General features: G+C 36.4%; 1 protein-coding gene across 9 annotated transcripts in view; it reads right to left on the reverse strand.

Annotated features, from left to right (window-relative positions):
• Positions 1–3,667: 3,667 nt before the first annotated feature.
• Positions 3,668–27,073, reverse strand: part of LOC138714288 (26S proteasome non-ATPase regulatory subunit 10-like) — a 47,240-nt gene continuing 23,834 nt past the window's right edge. For 2 of the 9 annotated variants that reach the window (XM_069846605.1, XM_069846602.1), the window contains one exon: positions 3,668–4,530. In XM_069846605.1, coding sequence (XP_069702706.1) covers positions 4,006–4,530 — 525 coding nt within the window. In that variant the 3' untranslated portion in view covers positions 3,668–4,005. Of the gene's footprint in view, positions 4,531–7,036; positions 7,142–7,385; positions 7,467–9,322; positions 9,386–10,021; positions 10,076–11,686; positions 11,961–12,094; positions 12,513–27,073 lie in introns of those variants that run through there. The other 7 variants (XM_069846600.1, XM_069846601.1, XM_069846603.1 and 4 more) reach the window with 7 other exon arrangements.

Genomic DNA, 27,073 nt, shown 5'->3' on the forward strand with positions numbered 1-27,073 from the left:
GCTATCCATTATAGTCCTTAGAACCTATCACCCGCCGATACAGGGAGGCTTATTGTCTGTGTCTCCTAACATTATAAAACCCCCCAAAAAGAAATCCAGATGCCGCCACTGCTAGATCATTTTAAAAGTAATTACAACAGAGTACGCAATTTGATTTATATGTTATTTTTTATTTCAATTTACTGGATTAATTAAAAAATTAAAATTTAGGGCTTAATTATTAAAAATCTTGACAAACTATAGCCTACATTTTGTTTTCAAAAAGTAACTCTACACAACATGTCTCTATCTTTCCTGCTTTTACAGCTAGATAGGAGCTATATGCAGGAAAATGGCCTACTTTGCAAAATATCTGTTACGTCATACAAACGCGTCACTTGGTATCAATAAACAAACGAACGTATACCCCAATTTGTGTCTGGGGACGATTGCAACATTCCTGTGCGTCCTGTTCAACTCTTCTGCAAAAACAAGATGCATTATGGTCCAGATTAAGACAAATACATGGATATGTAATCTCACGCCCTGCAAAGAACATTTTAACATTTTCAATCATTTTAATGTAAACACCCTTAGTAAACACATAGATATTCCGGATTGTTCAGTTGTTTTGGTTCTACAGGTAAGTTACATATTATAATGCATTAATGAGAAGTCATCTGACGTGATATTTCAGCGGATTTTCTTCTTGATTAGCAAAATGCTTAGCGTCCATATCGAATTTCGTCTGAAACTACATTACATCCTACATTTCCAATAGTCGTAAGCATCCATTAACACAATTCCAGTTCCAAATTCAAGTCTATCAAAGCACTTAATATACACGGAAAGTGACGTAAAAATCCAATCGTAATTCTAACTCAAGTCTCAAATCCGAACTATGTTCCCGTATTTATTACATTTCTCAAGTTATGAATCAGGAATTTTCCCTACTTTAAATCAATTTCCTACTTCAGTCGTATCACATTGTCCTCAGGGATTTGCAATACATATTTCATGTAGCCTATACGATCTACAGAGAAAGAAGTCTGGAATTATGACTCACCGCATCGAACGCAGGACCCAACCGCACATGAACCGCGTCGCCGCCTGACTAAACGGAGGCAATAGCGATCAGATTCCAACCACAACAGATAGAGGGCAGTTGTGTGTCGGGAGTAATTCACCCAATGAGAATGTACACAGTAACGTTTTTCTTAGATTATGTTTAATAATTGTATGAAATACAGCATCAGACAAAAATAAACAAATCTGCATATTTTCATAAATTACAACAATTACAGAATGGGGAATGCGTCCCAATTATGTAGGTCTTCCTATTTCTAAAAAATGTTCAATACATAGACCCAATTCAATTCCCTTCCACATCTCGTACATAAACAAGCTGTTGTAATAGAATACAAAACTATATCCAGCCTACCTCAAAATTTCCACATTTGACTCCCGTCTTGGGATATAGAAACTCCCTAGTCCGTACAGGAACAAGACAAATGAACAACTAATCTCGCACGCTGATGCAGTGAAGAGAGATAGAATTCCCAATTACGTCGACATGGTATTCTAGAATATAGCTACGTGGATTCCTCTGCAGTTGTGTCAGACCAACGCCAGACTTACAAAAGAGCATGGCAGACGATGTAACTTTAATTGGAAGTGATAATAGGAGGGTATCGTCGTGGGGTGCATAGTCACCGTACTAGCAACTGGATGGGGTTCGAACCCCGTCGATGGCTACGGAATTTAAGGCGATGTTATCCGCAGCATGGCTTCCTGGGGAAGGAAGTAGGCTTAAAGCTGTGCCCCGCGTCGTAGAGTTACAGGATACAGGGCTCTTGGTTAATTCTGCAGGCCACTCCTACTCCACGTTGAATTGGAAATTTGAATATATTTGATACTGTACTTGATAGGCATATTATATATAGGTGTAACTTAATATATAAGCCTACTAAGAAGAAATGTGAGTATAACGGTACAGTACATCAGTTATTCATAGATTTTAAAACGGCATATGAATCGGTTAAGGGAGATATTTTATATAATATTCTTATTGAATTTGGTATCTCCAAGAAACAAGTTCGATTAATTAAAATGTGTCTGAGTGAAACTTACAGCAGAGTCCGTATATGCCAGTTTCTATCTGATGCTTTTCCAATTCACTGCGGGCTAAAGCAGAGAGATGCACAATCACCTTTACTTTTTAACTTCGCTCTAGAGTATGCCATTAGGAAAGTTCAGGATAACAGAGAGGGTTTAGAATTGAATGGGTTACATCTGTTTCTTGTCTATGCAGATGACGTGAATATGTTAGGAGGAAATCCACAAACGATTAGGGAAACACAGAAATTTTACTTGATGCAAGTAAAGCGATACGTTTGGAAGTAAATCCCGAAAAGACAAAGTATATGATTATGTCTCGTGACCAGAATATTGTACGAAATGGAAACATAAAAATTGGAGATTTATCATTCGAAGAGGTGGAAAAATTCGAATATATTGGAGCAACAGTAACAAATATAAATGACACTGGGTAGGAAATTAAACACAGACTAAATATGGGAAATGCCTGTTATTATTCGGTTGAGAAGCTGTTATCATCCAGTCTGCTGTCAAAAAATGTGAAAGTAAAAATTTATAAAACAGTTATATTACCGGTTGTTCTATAAGGCTGTGAAAATTGGACTCTCACTTTGAGAGAGGAACAGAGATTAAGGGCGTTAGAGAGTAAGGGTCTTAGGAAAATATTTGGGGCTAAGAGGGATGAAGTTACAGGAGAATGGAGAAAGTTACACAACACAGAACTGCACGCATTGTATTCTTCACCTGACATAATTAGGAACATTAAATGCAGGCGTCGACGTGGTTGGCGAGTTGGTATAGCGCTAGCCTTCTATGCCCTAGGTTGCGGGTTCGATCCTGAGCAAGGTCGATAGCATTTAAGTGTGCTTAAATGCGAAAGGCTCATGTCAGTAGATTTACTGGCATGTAAAAGAACTCCTGCGGGACAAAATTCCGGCACATCCTGCGACGCTGATATAACCTCTGCAACTTGCGAGCGTCGTTAAATAAAACATAACTTTTTTTTAATGCAGGCATGGTAGTGGGAGAAAGTGATGTCCGTACTTCATACTGACGTCGGCAGTGGAGGTGAATGGAAACAAATCGGACTCATTATGTCTGACCTTAATTGTGTAGGCTATGTAGAATCACTGAATGGCGAAAAATATCTCAGGGGTGTCCGATGTAGTGTTTTGTAATAAGTTATACTAAATGACTTATTCCGTAGGCAGGGGTGTACAGGGATAATTCTATCCATAGGGTTAGGCCAATATTAGACTAATAGGCAGGTTTTTTATTCGCATATCGTGAGATCTAAATCCTACTTAACTTCTCTGTTACTTCGCTAACAAAATGGCGGACAGAAACAGTAATGCCAACGGAAATGCTTTCTTCACATTGATATTGCGAAACAATATAGGCATAAAAATGGCATTAGTATTGCAGTGCATGTGAGCAGTAGGAACACTAGCGGCGGTCAGTGGCGTATCAGGGTTATCGGACAGATCGAGGCGACATAGGCCTACTTACTGTCCTTCAAATAGCGCAGTGAGATGCTTCAGAATAAGTGGCGTATCACAATCATACAATAACAACAAATGATACCAACATAAACAATTTTCCATATTTTTATTGGAATACTGTATACAGTAACTCAACAGAATTATAAAGACAATCGAATATTGATGATTACAATAATAATAATAATAATAATAATAATAATAATAATAATAATAATAATAATAATAATAATAATAATAATAATATTCACAAGGTATCAGTGGCGTGTCAAGCTCCAACCACAACAAAGCCACACAACACGAGAGTAACGACAGCCTAGAGCAATGAAGTAACAGCATTACACGCAGAGCAGTGATGCCAACACAACACATTCCCGCTGGTTACTGTGGTATAATGGTATTGCTGTCGTGTTGGCAGCACTGCGCCTGCTCAGCCCTGCAGCATGGCCGCCACTTCTGTGCGCCCGAACTGACGCGCCAGGTCCAGGGCCGTCCGTCCCCACTTATCCCTCGCCCCCCGCTCAGCGCCATGCTGCAACAGCAGCTGCACCACTGGGGCGTGGCCACAATATACTGCCCAGTGCAGTGCAGTCCACTGGTTTAGATCATCAGGCTCGTTGGGCCGCGCCCCAGCTGCCAGCAGCAGCTCACACACTGCAGGGCGCCCATTGAATGCAGCCACATGCAGAGCTGTGCAGCCAGATGGTCGTGACTTCACATCCGGCCGCGCCCCGGCAGCCAGCAGCGCCCTGCACGCATCCTGGTGGCCTAGCTCTGCTGCCAGCCACAAGGGCGTGCAGCCATCATGATCCTCGGCGTTCACCAGGCTGCCTGCATCCAGGAGCAGCTGCACCCTGTGTGTGTCCCCCCGCTCCGCTGCCCGGTGTAGCTCAGTCCTGCCTTGGCTGTCCTTCTGCTGCAGGTTGGGCCCGACCTCAGCCGCAGCTCTGAGCTCCTGCAGCAGACAAAACAATCTGGTCAGAGGAAGCTCAGTCAGCTAGGTGACAGTTCACTAGGCTGAGTGAAGCTGATGGCAGTAGTAGTGACAGTAGCCACACCTGCAGTAATGTCAGTAGTAGTGACAGTAGCCATAACTAAAGTAATGTCAGTAGTAGTGACAGTAGCCATAAATACAGTAATGTCAGTAGTAGTGACAGTAGCCATGACTACACCAATGTCAGTAGTAGTGGCAGTAGCCATAACTACAGTAATGTCAGTAGTAGTGGCAGTAGCCATGACTACACCAATGTCAGTAGTAGTGGCAGTAGCCACAACTGCAGTAATGTCAGTAGTAGTGGCATTAGCCATAACTACAGTAATGTCAGTAGTAGTGGCAGTAGCCATAACTACAGTAATGTCAGTAGTAGTGGCAGTAGCCATGACTACAGTAATGTCAGTAGTAGTGACAGTAGCCATGACTACAGTAATGTCAGTAGTAGTGGCAGTAGCCATGACAACAGTAATGTCAGTAGTAGTGACAGTAGCCATAACTGCAGTAATGTCAGTAGTAGTGGCTGTAGCCATGACTACAGTAATGTCAGTAGTAGTGGCAGTAGCCATGACTACAGTAATGTCAGTAGTATGGCAGTAGCCATAACTACAGTAATGTCAGTAGTAGTGACAGTAGCCATAACTGCAGTAATGTCAGTAGTAGTGGCAGTAGCCATGACTACAGTAATGTCAGTAGTAGTGACAGTAGCCATAACTACAGTAATGTCAGTAGTAGTGGCAGTAGCCATAACTACAGTAATGTCAGTAGTATGGCAGTAGCCATAACTACAGTAATGTCAGTAGTAGTGGCACTAGCCATGACTACAGTAATGTCAGTAGTAGTGACAGTAGCCACAACTGCAGTAATGTCAGTAGTAGTGGCAGTAGCCATGACTACACCAATGTCAGTAGTAGTGGCAGTAGCCACAACTGCAGTAATGTCAGTAGTAGTGGCATTAGCCATAACTACAGTAATGTCAGTAGTATGGCAGTAGCCATAACTACAGTAATGTCACTAGTAGTGGCAGTAGCCATGACTACAGTAATGCCAGAAGTAGTGACAGCAGCCACAACTGCAGTAATGTCAGTAGTAGTGACAGTGGCCATAACCACAGTAATGTCAGTAGTAGGGACAGTAGCCATAACTACAGTAATGTCAGTAGTAGTGACAGTGGCCATAACCACAGTAATGTCAGTAGTAGGGGCAGTAGCCATAACTGCAGTAATGTCAGTAGTAGTGACAGTGGCCATAACCACATTAATGTCAGTAGTAGGGACAGTAGCCATAACTGCAGTAATGTCAGTAGTAGTGACAGTGGCCACAACCACAGTAATGGCAGTAGTAGGGACAGTAGCCATAACTACAGTAATGTCAGTAGTAGTGACAGTGGCCATAACCACAGTAATGTCAGTAGTAGGGACAGTAGCCATAACTGCAGTAATGTCAGTAGTAGTGACAGTGGCCATAACCACAGTAATGTCAGTAGTAGTGACAGTAGCCATAACTACAGTAATGTGAGTAGTAGTGACAGTGGCCATAACCACAGTAATGTCAGTAGTAGGGACAGTAGCCATAACTACAGTAATGTCAGTGGCCATAACCACAGTAATGTCAGTAGTAGGGACAGTAGCCATAACTGCAGTAATGTTAGTGGTAGTGACAGTAGGTATAATTAATTATAGTAATGTCAGAGGCAACAGTAGTACTAATAGTAATAGCTGTAGCAGCAACAGCTGTAGTAGTAGTAGTATTAGTAGTAGTAGTAACAATAGTAGTAGTAATAGTAGTTGTAGTAGTAACAGTAGTAGTAGTAGTAGTGGTAGAAGTAGTAGTAATAGCAGTAGTAGTATCAGTAGTAATAGTAATAGTAGTTGTAGTAGTAGTAGTAATAGTAGTAGTAGTAGTTGTAGTATTAGTAGTAGTAGTTGTAGTATTAGTAGTAGTAGTAATAGTAGTATTAATAGCAGTAGTAACAATAGTAGTAGTAATAGTAGTCGTAGTAGTAATAGTAGTCGTAGTAGTAATAGTAGTAGTAGTAATAGTAGTAGTAGTGGTAGAAGTAGTAGTAATAGCAGTAGTAGTATCAGTAGTAATAGTAATAGTAGTTGTAGTAGTTGTAATAGTAGTAGTAGTATCAGTAGTAATAGTAGTAGTAGTAATAGTAGTAGTTGTATTATTAGTAGTAGTAGTAGTAATAGTAGTAGTTGTATTATTAGTAGTAGTAGTAGTAATAGTAGTCGTAGTAGTAATAGTAGTCGTAGTAGTAATAGTAGTCGTAGTAATAGTAGTAGTAGTAGTATCAGTAGTAATAGTAATAGTAGTAGTAGTAGTAGCACTAGTAGTAGTATTAATTGTTCTGGAAACTGAAATTAAGTTTACTCTCCAACTGCAGCTGGTCGCAATCTCTGTTGTAACAGTTTGTATCAGTCATTGCTCAGTAACTGTAACCATGGCAACAGCTCACACTTACTGCTGTCTTCTGGCGCTCCGCTTGCAGTTCGTCTGCCAGCTTCTTCAGTTCCTCCCCCTTCGCTTGCAGTTCTTCTCGCAGGACACGCAGTGCTTCCACTTTACTCTGTAATTAAACAAATTTGGTTAAGAAGAAATGAAGATGAAAATGATGATGATGATGATGATGATGATGATGGTGATGATGATGGCGAGGGTGATTATGATGACTTTATGATAATAATAATACTAATTAGTGTTAATATTATCATATAATTAGTATTATTACTATCATCATCATTATTAAAATCAGAAGTGACTGAATGCAGCTATTACACTCCCTCGTAACTGCAACCATGGCAACGACTCACACTTACTTCTTCCAGCTGGCGCCTCATCTCCCTCTCAGCCTCCAGTTCTTGTCTCAGCTTCCCCAGCTCATCCTGGTAACTCTGTAATATAAACAATTCTGAATTAGAGAAAGCTCAGCTGGTTAGGTGATAGTCTGACTTGAAGCAACAGGTTTCATGAAGGAATCAAGCTGATGGCCGGTATACAGCATCAGGAAATGAGACAACAGCTACCAACGTATAATGCTTGGATAGAGGCTTTAAAGCAAGCCTCTCATTCTGCCTATGGATCTCCATTAAATGTTATATTTGTATTTTTATGATAAGGCCTAAAATAAACTCGCCTAAAATAACTGGGCATATGCATAGACAAAGACGAAGTCAGAAAAAAGAAAAGTTTGCAGAATCATGGACTTCCAGTGAAAGACTTGCCCTCGGGCAGAAAATTATAAATGGAATGGTGAAACTATACGTGCTTTTTCTTCCCAGAACACTTACCTGTTTTGGATCTAAGGAATGCAATAATACCTCGGAATTGTAAAAGAAGCTAGTAAATTCTTGGTATTTATTATTTGCAATCTTGTATTTATGCTAAGTAGGTTTCTCGTCTATCTCTGCCATAAAAAAAAAACAGAAATATCCTTGAACTAGCAAACGATATCGCTGTATGTGTATCGAATACAGAATCCAGATTTGTGAAGCCAATTTCTCAAAAATGGACATTTTGTCGGATTTATTATTTTTTACTTTACAACTGTTGACACATTTTTGTATAGCTATGTTCAACGTTGTGTTTCTGTTCCTAAGTACAACATAAATGTATCTTAATAAGGCATTATTTGTTTTATTTTATAATCCATTCCTCAGCTCTTTACATGTCAACCAAGGGTGATTTGGTTATGGCTGTAATGTGTTTGATCTGCCTGTCTGTCCTATTGTTGTATCCCCTCATCTAACCCTCTGTAATCTTGTCATAGTTTTCTGCCTCCTGCCCCTTAAGCTTGATTTATATGTTACTGATTTTAACATTATTTACTAGCTTCTTTCCTTGTTATCGTTATCTTGATGCTTTTCCAGAATCAATATCTGGCTGGAAAATTCGCTAGTTCATAAACATTTACACGGTCCTATCTCCTCTTTCATTTCTTAACTGTTAATAACAGTGGAATATCTTAATAACAGTCCTCACAGATATTTTTCTTTAGCAGTAGTAGTCAATTATTTCTTTTCATCTTAAGCTCGAAGGACATAACCTTTGCTTTTTAAGGAACTAGCATTGGAGGACCCAAGTACACAGGACAAGGACAACACATCATGCCACACGTGCGTCTTATCAAATGTGGTTTGTAGACAGCTGCCTATATCACCACTCGTGCCTGCACTGAAGGCAGATGTATTCACCAGTTGTTCAGAGATTCAGTCCTGAAGTCCTGACATCCCATTTCTTTGGAAGCTGCTTGTAAAATCAACCGGCTTATCGCTTTAAGTGAGTATTAATCCTGAACACGTTCAACTTGTCACTGGGTGTATTTTAGTCAATGGGACTTCTAAATAATATGCTAGTGAAATAAATAAGCAGCTTCATTAGAAAATTTTGCCAGCAAATTGGCCGGTGAAGAAGGAAGCTTGTTCAAAGCAAATACAAGCAGAGCCATATAAGTCACACTTTAGCTATCCCCTCACCTAACCCACTCAACCTTATCACTATCCCAGGCCTCGTATCATTTAGCTATCGCTCTTTTCATCTTTCGGATATTGCCAGTAAAGTTACTGTCACTACATTGTGATGTATAATGGGATACCCATATTTATCATTCAATGAAGTGCCCATTTGAACACACCTTAGCGTCTGCATGTCTGCCTATTTTAAAGTTTTTCGTGCTATTGCTCCAACCTTTAATGTACCCTCAACAGTCTAATTGCTGTATCTGTAACCATGGTAACAGCTCATCACTTACCTTTTCCTGCTGGAGCCGCAACTGGTGCTCTCCTTCATATTTCTGCCTCAGTTCTTCTTTCTCCTGTAACCACAAAGAAATCAGGTTCAGACGTAGCCCAGTCAGTAAGGTGGCAGTACGATGAGAAACAGAATAACACACAACCAACTACATTTTGTACACATCATGCCTGCAGTGAAGGCAGATGTATTCACCAGTTGTTCAGAGATTCATTCCCTGAAGTCCTGATATGCCATTTCTTTGGAAGTTGCTAGTAAAATCAACCAGCTTATTGCTTTGACTGACACGTCATTGACTGTATTTTAGTCAATGGGAATTCAAAATAAGACTCTGGTCAAATAAATAACCACCTTCATTAGAAAATTTTGTCAGAAAATTGGCCGGTGAATAAGGAAGCTTTTTCAAAGCAAATACAAGCGGCACCATATAAATCACACTTAACCTATCCCCCCACATAATCCAATCAATCCTTGTCACTGTCATCGGCCTCCTGTCACTTAGCTATCGCCCTTTTCATCTTTCAAATATTAGCAGTACTGCTACTCTCACTATGTTGTGATATATACTAGCGTACCCATATTTATCATTCAATTACATGCCCATTTGAACACACCCTAGCATATGCATATTTGCCTATTTTAAAATTATTCGTGCTGTGCAATCACTCTATCTGTAAAATGGCAACAGCTAATCACTTACATTTTCCCGCTTGAGCCACATCGCTTCATATTTCTGCCTCAGTTCTACTTTCTCCTGTAACCTCAAAGGAATCAGACTCAGATGTAGCTCAGTCAGTAATGTGGCAGTACGATAAGGAACAGAATAACACACAACCAACTACTAAATATACTGTCAACTAGTAAAAAACACGATATTCTAATACTATCTTCACATTTTCTTCACGCAGGGTTGGAAAAAAAAACAGTTCCATTAATAAAATAAAAAAACCTATTTTGTTTTGTTTTAAAGCGTTTTTATACTTTTTAAACAGTGTCATGAAATAGTGCGTTTTTTAAATGTATTGCTGACATTGTCGCTAACTAATGCTGAGTTCTTGGCAATAAAGCCATTAGCTGACTTGCTGTCCTACATTTCTCACACACAGTGTGGTTTAGAGGAAAGGCTGCACATGTGATTCTGATTTAGTTATTTCAGAAGACTGCACAATGGATAATGTGAAGAAAAAATTCCAATTTTGTTCAAGTGTGTAGGCAAATAGTCATGCCCTGTAAGTAATCAAAAGTATGCTACTGAACTTTTCTTTGGATACTCAGGAATTATATTTCGTACATTGAGACTCTCCCATCTTCTATGATATGATATTTTGAGTTGATTAATCTTTTAACTGTTGAAAATTATAAAGTTAACGTTTTTTTTTTAAATATGAAACATGTTTTATACATAGGGTTGCCAGATGGATAGGCTATTAGGCCTTAAACTAGCGAAATTCCAGTTTGTTTAACAAAAAATTCGGGAAACCAGCATTTAAGACATTTTAAATTTATCGCACTGTTTATTAAATTAAATAAGGTTATTTGTTCACAAAATTAATATTGCACTAACTAAAAAACATACATTTTTGAAAATTAATAGCGAATTCCATAAAAAATAATATTTTCAAATTTACCTGTGTTTGAATGTTTATAGCTATTTCACTGAAGATCTATCATCTATTAACAGTGAGAAATAATTTTCTGAAACATTATAAAAAAGTTTGACAGTCCAATTTTGAATTGGTACAATGTTATATTTCTGATTTCTAAAACAGTGGGGCATCTGTTCCTGATGTTTGAACATTTGTGGGCAGAAAGAGGTTGAAGAGAAGTCACAGGGCTCCCCGTGAGAGAGTAGAATTCGCTCCTGACGCCCAGCCCTATTCTAAACAATTTTAAAAACATCATTCAAAACGTACTGTTTTAAAACATGCCAACCTTGTGTACATGGTTGGGTATACAGATTCGTCTTAACTCTTCTTCAATTTCCCACATCTCCTATTTTCTGAATATTTGGTATGAGAAATAGTTCTGTGGAATAAAGCCTTAACTGTGACCTATTCTAAGGTCTTCAGTAATAAATCGACCCTCCCAAGTACTAACATTGTAACTCACTTTTTTTATATATTTCAGGAGATGAAAATGACGTTTTAAAATGATCGTGTAAATTAGTGTATACAAAAATGTAGAGTAACAATAAGATTTTACATACAATTGGGGAGGTTTAGAGCTATACAATGATAGTACTGGGAGAAAAAGAAACAATTTAAGACCATATTAACTAGGACAACTCAAAACCATAAAAAATTTAGTTATAATGTTAGTACTTGGGAGGGTCGAAATGTGTAAATATAAACAGCAGGCCTCTTACCTTTTCAGAGTCTTCTTTTAGCTTTTCCAGTTCAGCTTGCGTCTCTCTCAATTCTGTCTCTTTCAGCTTCAATATTTCCTGCAGCTTCTTAAGGTCGTCACTACTCCCTACTTTTTCCTCTTCCTTCCTTGCCTCCAAGCCATGCAGGCACCGCGAGTCCAACCTCTCCTTGAGGACCCTGACCTCCTCTATTAGAGGAAGCAGCAGACGTACCTGTCCCTCCAGGGTCTTCACCCGTTGCTTCAGATCGGGGATTGGGTTGGGTTTTGCCATCCTGCATACCAGAACGAAGAACAACAGTGAAATACTATTCAGAAGTCACTAGTACTTCATCTATCTTATAGGAATAAAAATGAGATTTTGCAGCTTTCAAGGTCACTCTGTCACAATTACCGACCAAATACTTACATGGAAGGTTAGGAAAACACTAAGTACAGTAACTATTAAAATAAAACGGCTTAAAAAATTATTTCTACGATTCTCACAAGTCACGTATTATCGTTAAAACACAAGCGACTAATAAAATGTCACAAAGAAAATAAACGAAACACTAATTCTATATCAGAACGAATATTAACAACATATACTTCGACTTCACTCCGGAATTGCCACGCACGAAAACAGAAAAATTAGATACAATGCTGCCAACGTTAATAATGTAAAGGAATTTCGATAAATATGAAATTGAAGAAAACAAGATAAGTAGAAAGACTGAAACGTGATTATTTTTCATTAATCAAAGCGCATGACATTAAAAAGTTACAGGAGACGCTTTTATAGATAATATTTTAGATCTATTATTGTCTACACATGCACATCATTGAATAATAAATAGATGCACATCGGGTTTTTTTTCTTCCACGAGATGGCGAACTCACATATCAAATTGTTTAATTTTCCTTTAATAGATGGCAGCACACTGTCTTGAACAGCGACATCTACTGCCAAAGTGACAAAATACTTCGAATTCACAAAAGTAATGGTTGTCTACCGTTATCATAGATGACATATTCAAAAGCAAAATAAAATAATAAAAGAGAAACAAAATAATAAAAATCTAAATCGAATAATGAAAACTGAAATTAAATAATTAAAAACGAGATAAAATAGTAGTAACCGAAAGAAAGAGAAAGAACAGAATAAATAGTAAAAATATTAAAAACGATATAATTTTATAGAAACGTAGGCCTAATAAAAGAATAAAATACGAGATTCAAATAATAAAAAAATTAATACAATAACGGAAAACAAAATAAAATATAGAACGAAATTAATAAAAAAAAACCTAATAAATAATGAAAAACAAAAAAAGAAAATTAAAAACGAAATCAAATAAGGAAATACGAAAGCAAAAATTAAAAAATAAATAAAATAATGAAAAACGAAATAAAATAATAAAAATCGGAATAAAACAATAGGCCTACAACACGAAATCTAATATAATTGGAAAGAGATAATAAAAACCTATTATAAACGGTTGTATAAACGCTTATGGTTTTAGAAAAAAGATTGAAATACGGTATATCGTCTGATAAAATGCTTCTGCATGGAAGAGGTTCAAATACAAATAATATTTGGATTACAATATAGAAATATTATTAATAGAATTCCATTTCATCCATACTTTACATTGTAGGATTCATTATTTTAACTTGAAATCGTCAATCTTGACAGGACACAGAAAACTTTGGATTCATATACAGAGTGGACATCATTTCACCACGAACATTACCTTGAGTGTTTCCAGATCATCTTACTTTACGTTAAAAATTTCGGTCTTTCAGTATCTTGTCATAAAACCCATCACACTCCACAGCACAATTTTTCTTACAGTTAGCATAGGCTAGCTCTCATTACTTCAACGCCGCTTGACAGGAATTTCTCTTTCGATCATTCATAATAGAAAATATTATTTCGTACGGATACTTTTCTTCCTGGCAGAGAGAATAAACTCTACTACATTACAAGAATTCTGAAAATTCAGGCATTTTCCATTCATTAAAGAATTGTGCAACAATCCACAAATAAAGCAACATTGAATTTACGTTATAATTGACCAATATTTTAGCATACTAGTGGCTTCTGCAGCAAATGCTACAAACGAAGTTCATTAGACGTTCAAATAAAAATTTCTCAGATTTATTTTCAATGTAGAATACCAGACATTTTGAAAGTTATTTATTTCCATAATAATGAAACATATTCCCTCTGAATGGATTTCTTATGCTAAATACTTTTTCTTGAACCTATCCATCTTCAGTTTTTGAGTTTCAACGCGAAAACGCAAGTAACAATGTCAGGACGATCAGTGGGTTTTTCATATGGGAGTAAAGCAATAGCTATTTCAGGTCAGTGTGGATTGCAGGTGAAAGTTAAAAAAAAAGTCAGGTTTGCTATGCTTTCGAACAATAGACATAGCATCTTGGTATAGCTGCTGCATGTAGAGCTTGAAATGTAGAGGGAAAAATCATTTTATCCTGCTAAGATATCTTGCTGAAATAATCCGGAGACTACAAAATCTTGTAGGCCTCTTATTTTATCAGTAAGTAATACCGTGTTTCCTTAGGAACTGTAATTTTTGCGCTCTCTCGAGCCAATACCGAAGAGAATGACGCATGTAAGTATCGACACCACACCGCCATTAAGTTTATGAAAAAGACTCAACCCCGATTAATACGTATAAAAATATTTGATTTTTAATAACAATATTAGTATCTTACGCAAGTTTTGCAGTTCTAACATCATGGCATTAACTATAATACTATTTCATTTCTAATGGTAATAATGTCATCAAACCACCTCAAGTTTTGTAGATTTCAATATCCAATACACAGCTGTACTCAGAAAATTACACACCGCAGAATCAGACCTGTAAATTATTTTTAATCGACAATTTCAATATTGTCTATGTACCGTGTAATAATAATAATAATAATAATAATAATAATAATAATAATAATAATAATAATAATAATAATAATAATACCCGAAATTTTAGGCCTAATAAATTAAAAGCCTTAATCAAAGAAGAACCAGGCAACAACTACGACAAAATCAGCAAAATACAGTCGACTGTCTTTTAGTGAAAGAATTATGATACAAGAAAAATAAAATGCATTATTGAAATGCATACACTATTATATATCTGCAAAATTAGAAAAATAACTACAAACTAATTAATACAGTGGAATTATAACTATTATGACACTGAAATCTACAGACTACGTATAATTTTGTTTGATCACACTTAGTCCATGTATAGGTTTAGAATTATATCTGCATATTAAAGAAAATCCTCACAGTAGCTTGAAATACGACTTCAGCACTGATATTTATACTTACTCTGCAAGGAAACGTGGAGAGTTACAAGACTGGAAAGAAGTGCGCAGGGGAATGCTGAAGCTGCCAAGGCAACGAGACTGACGAATCAGGAAACTGGAACCAGAATTCACTGCATCACACACACAGAGCTTTTATGGGAACTTGTACACAAGTAATAAGCTTATGCGTTACAAGAGCGGGATGTTGTAGTTTTCATGTTCGAGGAAAAGTTTAAAAAAGCGAAACATAGCTGAGCTTTTTTAATTTCCGAGAATTGAAAGAAAACATATCGCTCGTGCATCGTGCATTATTTTGTGCGAAGATCGTTTATTACATACCTGAAAGAGGAATTTCTAATTAGTTGCAATGAAATCTCCATCTTGGTTTCTATTTAATGATGGCAAATTTGCAAAACAAAAATATCTATCTTCAACATTGTTGCTTTAAAATGTTTACTATACTCCAGCAGGCCGTGATATAGGTCTGTTTTTTTTCCCAGTCTATAAATGCGAACTTAAAACAAACGGTAAGGTTATGTAATGATTTATTTTTCATTTTAATATTTTAACAATATTATTTATAGACTATAAAATATTGCAGTAATAACATCGGCATCTGGAATCTTGTTGATTTTTCACGGCTTCCTTAATGTTACTTGCATCACGAATGCAGTAACTTTAGTGGAGTTGTAGAATTTACTTAATTTTTGCAAATATTTAAAAACAATTAACAGTGCAATTTAGGTGAAATTGCAGTTGTAATTTTCCAATTTATAATTATTGCTATATCGAACGTCTCTAAAAATAATATATTAAAAGCCTAAAGCAGTAAAATCAATATGTCACTTAAGCGGTAAGAAGAGGAAAATTGTTGTGTGTGTTAAGTTGGGAATACTGAATGTGGAATTTTAGACTTTCCGCGGATTGGTTTTGTGCGGAAACCAAGCAAATACGCACGATCTTGCACAAAAGTAATTTACACGTACGCTATACTTAAACTGAACAATTTACAAGTGAACTGAGATACGTTACTATTACATTTGACAGATACAGTATATTTCGTGTACAAATCCAGACTGTTTCCTCTTCTGTGTTACAGAAAGCGTACAACGGTCTGCCGACAAAATAATAATAGCATTGGTTGATCGTTTGACAGAATATGAATCTCGAAAAAAAAAATAGTAAGCGTGCTATCTTTCATGAACTGAAAAACTTTAAATATTATCTGACATGAGGTAACTACCAAATTTGCAATGATTACGTCTAATCATGAATCTCAGTAAACAAGTGGCGGATTTGTGGCGTTTGACTGGGCAGTAAACAGATCTGGTTTGTAACTCGCCACTGTGGAAAGCGATACAGTATCTATGCAAAATGTAAGTAAGAAGGATAATAAAGTTTACCTTTGATTGTTTCAATAAGAAAACGCACAGCAGTTACCAATATCAACCCCACTTACTATGAAACACAATAAGATGCGTTACAAACACTGGATAGCAAAGAAGCTGGCAAATACTTCAACAGCCAAGCCCGCAATGCAGCAAACAGCTACGGGATTCCCAACCACAGTCCACAACGCAAGGTCACGTGATTACTCTAGCAGGCTTTGGAGCATGATCAATAAATAAGCCATTAAGTCCGTGACGCGACTGAATCCTGGCGGATGAACAGTGAAACATGTCACGGAGGAAGACAAATAAATGTGAAGGAAAGAAGAAAATAAGAGCTAACGGATTTTGATGTAGATAATAACCAATGGGTACCTGGTCCACAGGTTTACCACTTAAAATTTGGAGCATAATGCTTACAGATAAAACAACAAAACACAATTGTTAGCTAAAATCGGGTCAGATGTCACTAGTCAGTTCGCCTTCATCTGTTCTGAAAATGAGCAGCTTGGGTAGCTAGCCATGGAAACAAGAAGTTGCTGTCCAGCAAATTGTGATGAAAGCAAACAACATAGATACCGGTACAGACAGAATGACATGCAGATGTCACCTCTGGCAGAGCTGATACACATTTTTTTAAGCAGGTCGTAACACAAACACCAGGACTGGCAATGTCTCCGGCTACTAGAAACATCAATGACTCCTTTCTAGAGAATATTTTCGGATTATCAACCTGTGCTGAGGTTTATTAGAGACAGCTGAAGAACTCAAATTATTCTTCAAATCCCAAAGCCTCAAATCTGATGTCATTAGCATGTATGTGCAGGAAATCCATCGTAGTATTCGTATATAGCTTTCTTGTCGCCCTCATTTCTCATAATCAGGGAACGGATTTATATGGACTAAAAATATATGAAATATGTAAATATATATGTAGTTATTTTTACCAAAATATGGAATTAAATATGGATTTTTACCAAAATATGGAATTAAATATGGACTTAAAATTATAAAAAAATGACTATGTACGTTAAATATTGGTACATTTTAATCAAACTAAACAAAAAATATAATGGACGTACCTTATCTTCCAATGTAGTTTCAACAAAACACAATTTTTATTGTCTGTTACCATAACAATAGGTTACAAACATTTCTTTCAAGTGCTGAAAAGTGAATCTTCTTCTATTGTCTCTGAGGATAGATTTATACTGACTAAAAGAGCGTTCGACGTCACAAGAAGTAACTGGTCAACATAATTCAATTTCACAATGTCTGCTGGGGATAAGTCCAAGTTAATCTTCACTGTTGATTCACCACTCATCACAGCAACAACCTTTTGTAGTTCTTCATATCCAGGGTTTTTTGAAAGTACAGTGTCCACCTTAGCTCTTACTGCATCTGCAACTTTACCTCTACCACGATTCAGTTGTTCCACAGTACTATTTATAATTTCAAAACTTTCAGATAGTGAAAGGTGCCTATTTTGGAGACTTTTGAGCGTTTTTATGATGCATGAAAATGTATGCTGAATGTGAGCTAAGTCATTCTTCACACTTATGTCACAGGTAACTGTTTTCGCAGTATCAATTGAGACTGCATCTTCAGAGTCCAATGCAAGGAGAACATTGTTAATAGAGTCTATATGTTCGGCATAATATTCAACTGCTTCTAGCCATGTACCCCATCTAGTTAAAATTGGCTTTGGTGGCAATGGAATTTCAGGGTACATTTCTTTCAACACGTTAACTCTACTGGGAGCTTTGAGAAATACTTTTTTCACTGATGAAATCAACAAATCTACTTTAGGGAAATTGTCTCTGACCACTTCTGCCACACGATGAAATGCATGCGCCACACAAGTAAAATGAGTCAATTTAGGATATACAACAGATAATGCTTGTCCAGCTTTGACCATATAAGGGGCAGCATCGCTAATAAAGAATAACACATTATCGTACATAATACCCTTTGGCCACAGGATACCCATAGCTTCGTTGAACAGTTTAACTATAGTTTTGTTATTGCACTTTTCTAGAACATCACAATGTAAAAGAATTCGTTCAGAATATTGTTCACTTAACAAACCGATAACTACATTACCAACAAGTCTACCTTCTTTGTCGGGAGTCTCATCAATGGAAACCCAAATTGAACTATCTTTAATTTCATCTCTTATCTTCTGTATTGTCTCATCGTAGATGGATGGAGCATACGTCTTCCTAAGTGTTGACTCATCCGGGATTGTATGTTGAGTATATTTTTCAAGGAATTCCCTGAAGACCTTATTCTTTAGTTTGTAGAGAGGAATATCAGCAGAGATGAGAGAACGGCACAGGTCGATGTTAAACTCAGATCTTACATTCGATGTTGTTGGTTGTGTTAAAAACAATTGTCTCTGCTTGGAATTTAGTTGTTTGTTGGCCTGATGTTTACTAGTTGTAATGTGTTGTTGCACCAGGAACTTTTGTGTAGATGATACTGCACACTGACACAAATTACAAAATAATATTTTATTGTCAGTTGATAAACCATCTTCTTTAAATTCTGAAATGTAACTTGTTAGTTTTGATTTTAAATTGACTGAATGACGTACTTTTGGCATATTTACCGTCTTTATAGTATGATTTACAAAACTGAACCTATGTGTACTCTGACTGGCATTTAACTGTTGAGCTGCACAACTGAAGTCTGTTAAAAATTTTAAATTAAATTAATACAGTTTTGTAACTTACTTTCCCATTGTTGATAGGACTGCTAATTTTCAAATAACTCTGATGTTAAAGGGATTACTGAACATGTGTTTAAATCTCTATTGTTGAAATGTATTTTTAAAAGTTAATGGAATTTTGTTTTGTTTTATTGTTAAACCTAATATAATATGGACTGTTTTATATGAAATATGGAAAATATATGGAAATTAACGAAAATATGTACTAAACTCTAAAATATGGAAAAATATGGAAAATAAAAGTAGGATTTTTCAACCCTACACATTGTGAAACATAAAGATAATGCAAAATATAAATTATATTAGCTTTATAAGTAAATATGTATTTACATATAAATCCTTTCCCTGCTCATAATGTATACCTTGCAATAAGAAATAAGTTTAATACTGCTCCATGTGTCACTCTTCCACACAGCCATTAATGTTTGATCAATAGCTCCATGGGAACCAGGAAAACAACACAAACATGGAGTTTCCTAAGATCGACGTTGACAATTGAAAAATATTACAATGTGGAAGCCTCGGTTGTGAGTTAGATTTATTTATTTATTTATTTATTTATTTATTTATTGGGTTATTTTACGACTCTGTATCAACATCTAGGTTATTTAGCGTCTGAATGAGATGAAGGTGATAATGCCAGTGAAATGAGTCCGGGGTCCAACACCGAAAGTTACCCAGCATTTGCTCGTATTGGGTTGAGGAAAAACCCCGGAAAAAACTTCAACCAGGTAACTTTCCCCGACCGGGATTCGAACCCGGGCCACCTGGTTTCGCAGCCAGACGCGCTGACCGTTAATCCACAGGTGTAGACTCGTGAGTTAGAATCCAGATTAGAACATAAATCAGTTCTCAATTTGTTGTGCTGTATTGTCACCTCTTTATGTAGTGCGATGTTGGGAAACTAAACATGAGCCTTATGTGGACCTCACTGGAGACGTGGAATCCTCCACGACGTGAAAGTGTCGTGCCAAGACCGAGAAAGATATCACAGCCAATCACAAACTTAATTGAAGGATATAAAGATACGATTTAAATTAAAAATCTATTGACATAACACAACGTGACATGAAAGTTGAAACTGAATGTACAGGGTGTTCAAAAATTCTCACAACCCATGAATTCAATTTTTCTTTTCCATAAAATATTTTTCTATTTATTTTACATTAAGTGCTGGAAGTAGGCCGCCGTTCTGGTCTTCACACAAGTGAACACGATAGATCATGATGCTGAACACTGTTTTCAATGTTTTTTTTTTCTGAGATGGTACCAACATTGTTCTGAATATCGCTTGAAATTCAGAAATACTGTGCGAATGAGTAACGTAGATAGTATCCTTTAGGTATTCCCTCACAAAAAAGTCATGAGGTGTTAAGTCTGGAGATCGCGCTGGCCATAACCCCCTTGAGATCAGTTGTCCTGGAAAATATTGTTCCAAGTAACGCATAGTGTTGTTGGTCGTGTGAGCTGTGGCACTGTCCTGTTGAAACCATGTGTCCTCCAAATTCTCTTCTGGCAACGTGTTGACAAATTCTCATTTTGAAGAAGAATTAACATCTAGTGACTTAGCTCATTTTAAGGGAAGACTGTACTTTCATATCTTACAAAGTTAAATTCCTCAATTTTGGGTATACTTTCCTCAGAAGTTATAAAAGACGGAAAAAGGGTATATGTAGCATCATTATGTATACAACCGGTTAAATAAATTAAAAATTCCACTGAGAGGTTGGCGAAAAAAAAAAAAAAATTTCGATAACTTTTCTTGCATTAAGAATTACTACAAATTAATTTTTACATTTGCTGAAGGTAGAAATAACCTAATTTTTTAACCTACTGATATTGCGTATTAATTTCAGCCTTCTGAGTACAATTCTTTCTGAGAAAAGTGCACTAATGTCAGAAAAATAAGAAAATGCAGAAAAATGGTGTCAGAGTTTCCATATCTTGCAATGTTTAATTCCTCAATTTTCGGTGGACTTTTCTCAGAAGTGATCAAATTTACAAATGTAGGAAAAATAAGTCATATGTAACATATTTTTATGTATTGATTCGGCTAAATAAAAAAAATAGATTGATAACATTTTTTTGCAATAAGAATTACTATAATATTTTTGCTGAAGATAGGACTAAAAACTGACAAAATTAGAAGAAACAAAATCATATCATCATTTTACACATATTAAACTACCGAAAAACGATAAAAAAAAAAAGCAAAATTACATATTTTTGTCCAAGCTCGATCTACAAACTCCCTTAAATATGCTTCCGTTGTAAGCGCAGATTTTGAAAAAGATTTCAAAATACAAGCTGATGCGTAAGTTGGTATACAGTAATAATATACAGTTAAAGTAAATGGCCTACAAATGAGGATTACATTCGATAATGGATCGATCAGTCTGTTAAATTCATGTGTTTTCCATTGGTGTAATGTGATTGTTGTTGCTATCTAATTTTCATGTGTAGGGCCTACTTAATAAAACTAGATATTATATTACTGTATACCTACTTATGCACCCCCCTGTATAAGAATGTTCTTGCCGACAATCGATGTTCCCTTACTTTTAAGAATGAGGGCATGTAGCCTATACAGTAATTTACTTCAATTTAATTTAAGAATAAATTATATGCGGAGACAAGTAGATTATCAGATCACATTTTGTCGAAATGGAAAGATAGAAAATTTTATTACTGCAACATAACACTTGACATTTAAAATAAATCTTCTCAATAAACATTTGAAATACGATTTGCCACAGGAAATTTTTGGCGTAACTAGCCATAACGATCCCCACGGAATAGGTGATCATGCTCTGATGTTATTGGCAAATCTTGAAGATTATATACAGGGTGGACCACCAAGAAATCTGCTTATAAAATACAGTAAGTTACACACATTACGCTACATAGGAAAACAAAGAGTCAGTGTAAACTACAGCAAGAACCTGAACGAAAACAATATTATGAAATAGGCTCACAGAAATCTTCATGTGCTAACAGTTGCCAGGGATCTTCAGAAATCTCTCAATTCTTTTTCAATAACATTATAACGCACGTAAAATCATGACTTCGTTAACAAAAGAATGAAGCGCAACATCACGGTCTTGTTTCAGCTGTTTTCTTTCGGTTGCTCTGGCAACGTGTAGGCATATCTGAAGATACAAGAATTGAAACCATCTCGTAGGGAATCCTTTACTCACCCGGATTTATTTATAGTCCTGTAGCCAGTAGGTCGTATCACTATCTTCCTTAATTAATAATTGTTTTCGGGCACTCCAACTGCTCGTGTTTATATTTCTGTAGGGCGATCATGCAATAGGGTTTGAAATTTTATCTGACGTACTGCGAATGTCTTTGTTAATTGAATTTATTTCTTTATGGTATAGTATAGGTATTCTAAAACATATTATTTAAATAATTTCTCAGCCCTCGAAATTACTTATATATATGAAAAATGTCATGTTTTTAGATTAATTAATACTTCCATGCTATTTGTTTCACCTACGAACGAATGGCTTGTGTGGGTTGCCTAGCGTCCAGGCTTAAGATGAAGATCTTTGTACTGTAACAGTTAACCACACAATTCAACGTTATCAAAACACAAACGCGTTTTGTGATATCTTTTACATGAACACAAGAAATTTAATTCATTGTTTATTTTGTACTATGTTGTTGTTTATTCAACTGTCCGAAGAGAAGTCTGAACCTACAAGCTATACCATCGAGGCACCACTTATGAGGCAACTAGGCGAGGAGATAATGGGATAGGGTAGCCAGTTGCTTTCGTTAGAATTTCAGTTTTCTTAGTGAGTTATTTTACGACGCTGTATCAACATCTCACGTTATTTAACCTCTGAATGAGATGGTGATAATACCGGTGAAATGAGTTCGGGGTCCAGCATCGATAGTTACCCAGCATTTGCTCATATTGGGTTGAAGGAAAAACACCGGAAAAACCTCAACCAGGTAACATGTCCCGACTGGGATTCAAACTCGGGTAATCTGGGTTCACGGTCAGACACGGTAACCGTTACTCCAGAGGTGCGGACTAGAATATCACGCACAGCCTATATTTTTATTCTGATAAAGTTGTTAGACTGCAATATAACAAAAGCAATAAAAGGTAATGTTATCTTAATTAACAAAATTTTTAAAACGTTATTGCATTCTTTTTTGAGAAGAATTTGGTGTCAAAAATCGATTTTTAAAAACATGTTTTTCGTAATCTACATAGTGTAATTATTTAGACTGTGTATAAATTTTACCTTTAGAAGGCCTGGAAGTGTATTAAAAACGTTTAGATGTTAAACTCTGCACCTGCTACCACGCCCCTTTTTTGACGTTTCAGTCCATTTCTTTCGGATATATATTTTTCTATCATCTAAAGAGTTTTCTCAAAAACTATAATTTCCAGAGCTATGATTGTTTCAGAAGTTGTTCATTACACATTACTGAACATTTAGAACCACAATGATAAATAATTCATTACTTATATATTTATTTTTAGGGTACTACATTAAGAATAAAAAATATTATTTTTGCAGCACTAAGTTGAAAATTTTACAAATAAAATATTAATATGCATATCGTAGTCATTATAGTTGAGTAATCTTATAGCAGTGCTAGCTTCATACAGTGAAAATTGCAAATTAATTACATAATTATAATTCCTATTATGGCCTCATACAAAAAGGGCATAACTGTTAAATATTTACAATATATATGCACATACCTTTCTCTTAGCTAGGCCTATTCCATTATATTCTTTTTCTTTGAATACAGTTGTTTGTCTTTAAGCACAAAAATTTCATGCCTTTAACTTAAAAACTATAGTTGTAATTATTTTTAAAAAAGCTGTATTTCCAATGAAATCACCCATTAAACTGACACGAAAGAAAAGACAATCACCTTCAAAAATAGTTACTGAAATAAAAGAAACACAGGAAATCAAATAACCTCTCAAATATTGTCAACAGAAGTCAATATTTTCTTAATTAGTGAAGAATTTGTTTTAGGAAAGTGGTGTTACCTTACGAAACGGAATAACTTCTAGTTGCCGTCCACTATCCTCGATCCGAGGAAGAAGAGATCAAGGGCCATATTCATAGAAATTCTTAGTGCGGGCTTCCGGTGGATGATCAGCGAACTAACGTTTTTCGTATTCATAAACAACTGTTAGCGATATGATAAGATATGAATCCTGTACAAGTAATCAGTCGATAGCCGGGGCTAGTTTAGCACGCTCGTAGCCTGGGCTAGCGAAATGTCTATGCATAGCACCCAAAGTGTTTGGTGCACAGCAACGAACATCAGTCTATTTGAAAGCTCACGATTTGTAAATCGTGGCCAATAGAGCTTCCTTGCCACGTTTGCAGATTGTCTTGCTATTCCGTGCTATATCGACTAATTATTCAGCATCAGTGAATCCTTCCATTACGTCAAATGTTGGCAAGCGAGGATTCTACAAGGTCAATGACCGTTTAAGGTAAGCGTTCACTACATCGTATCGCACGCATCGGACGAATCACACGGATCGGAAAAAGACTATCTTTGCTGTAATTGTTATGTAACCGCGTTCACTACATCGTATCGCACGCATCGCCTCACGGCAAATCCGACCACGTTTCTCGGGTGGGCAACTTTTCTGATGCGTGCGATCATGGCCTTCTTTAATAAATCAATTTTAATTGGTCAACTGTTACTATTATGTTGTGCCATGTTCAGTGTCGCTCCAAAATGGCAGACGGAAAACTTATTTCGCGTGTAGAAAATTGCGAAGAATTATATAATTTGAGGCGTTCCCATTACAGTAATCAAGTCGTTTCTTGCAAATATATTATGTAACCAATATTTCTTTCGTTTCTTCCTCTTCAATTAAGACGCATGAAGCAATTACAAATTCTTATTCGGTAACAGACGTAATTAATAGACCTAACCTCAACTCCTCTGCTTTCAGTAATGTCAATATCGTACGACGTCATGTTTTAAACAGCTGATAGGGGAATCCGATGAGGCGATGAGGTGGAGCCGTTACAGTGAACGCACTGCACTTAAAATATCCGTTGCGTGCGATTCGTACGAGGAGAGCGATACGATGTAGTGAACGCTTACCTTTACTGACGAAGTAGAAGATACGATTGAAAGACGTGCGTATAGTCTAACTGACAGGCGTTCCATAGTACGTCTACGATCACCGGACTGACGTCTGATCTGAGTTTCGTTATGAGTTTGATCTGAGGGCACAGTGTGAAATTACTGTAATTAAAAATTAATATTTTCAGGTTTTTACATCAAGAATTCTTTCACTTGGCCATAAAAAAATCGCAACTCAGTTCCGAACAGTCTTGTATATACTGTATTACAATTCGTAACTACAAAACAAGTTGCTAAAGTTCATGTGAAATAAGCGTATTGCCTATTAAGAATTTTGTTGTGAATAAAACATCGACTGTAGTTACGTTAGTTTCATATTAAGCCTTCGAAATGAGGGAATAGCTAAGTGACGAGAGGTGGAGGAATGTGAAAATGTTTCAATGATGTAAAATTCGTTTTCTCTCCCTTGTGTAGTGTGGACAGATATCGAAGTTTCACATACAGAATGTTTCTTAATTAGACCGATAAACTTTTGGATCTGATATATAACCCAGTTTGTTTACTCCATCAGCGGAGTATCATTCCTCGACCGCGTTTGTTTACTGCCTGAGCTCGGTATCATGTATTAATCCTATTTGATTACTACCTGTGGATTATGAAACCCTTGTTGACGCTGAAGATCTTGCAACACTCAACGTCTGGGCAGCAGCTGAAGTCAGGGAAATGCCTGGCATCCTTGAAAGAGTACGACAAAGTATAGCACGTGGATGCAATGCTTGTCTGGAAGTCAATGGACTATGTTCCAGCACTTATGATGAGACAATAAAGCAATGGATCCATACTGCTGATTTAACACTAAAGTGAGTGCTTTTCCTTTACATTCGCTTTGTTTTGTTTGTGTTTTTCTGTATTTTTCTGTCAATAAATTGTGTCTGTAGCATTAATGATTTGTTTATTCACTTTTCACATAACTAAATACTTCAATCCCTTCCTGTACGATCCAACCACGTAATGACATAAACCCACCTTGCTCTGAAAGAAAGTGTCGCATCCCATGGGTGCCTTAACAAAAACTATAATTATGTGTGTATATACCGCCTTTGCTTATCATACAATATGAATGAATTAATTAATCATATTTTTCTCGTTAACGTTTTCGGTACGTAACTTGTACCATCTTCAGATGTTTGTATATGATGTTAATTGTTAACCAAGCCTGTGGGTGCATGTATCTGGACTTAAATGGTCGGTGTTTTTGTGCATGCTGTGCGATGTCGGTGAAGTGTTGTCATGATTACACAAATGATCACCTTAACTCTTATATACTATTTGCTGGTACCACACTTTATCAAACTTAAATTAAAATGTTTCAGTCATTATTTAAAAAACACTATATAAAACACTGTTTAAAAACACTGTTTAAAACTATTTAAAAGCACTTAGTTTTACATCACTTTGACTATGTGAAGTATGTGATCACTTAATATGTGGTGTTTGCTGTTTTGAAGTTAAATGAGGCACTTGTGGTGATCTTGTTTAGCGTTGAGTTGGACGCAATATCGTAACATGACTATGTTTTCTAAAAGTGATGTTGAGATACTTCTATTAAGTTGATGGCATATGTAATATTATAACAGAATGAAGATTGTCAGGTCCGTGGCTTTAGTATCGCCTGGCGTGTAGTTTTAACGTGTATTGATCTGCTCGTGCTTGATGCTAGGCTGATCTTCAACATGAAATTTAACAAAAACTGTTTGAAAGAAGGTGATCTATCCGAACCCAAAGTTTGTCGGTATAATTTAGTAACACCCTGTATATTCATATCCCCGGATTCGGTTGCCGCGGCTTCAGTTGTCGA

The sequence above is a fragment of the Periplaneta americana genome, chromosome 2, assembly GCF_040183065.1.
Source record: "Periplaneta americana isolate PAMFEO1 chromosome 2, P.americana_PAMFEO1_priV1, whole genome shotgun sequence".
Lineage (NCBI taxonomy): Eukaryota > Metazoa > Arthropoda > Insecta > Blattodea > Blattidae > Periplaneta > Periplaneta americana.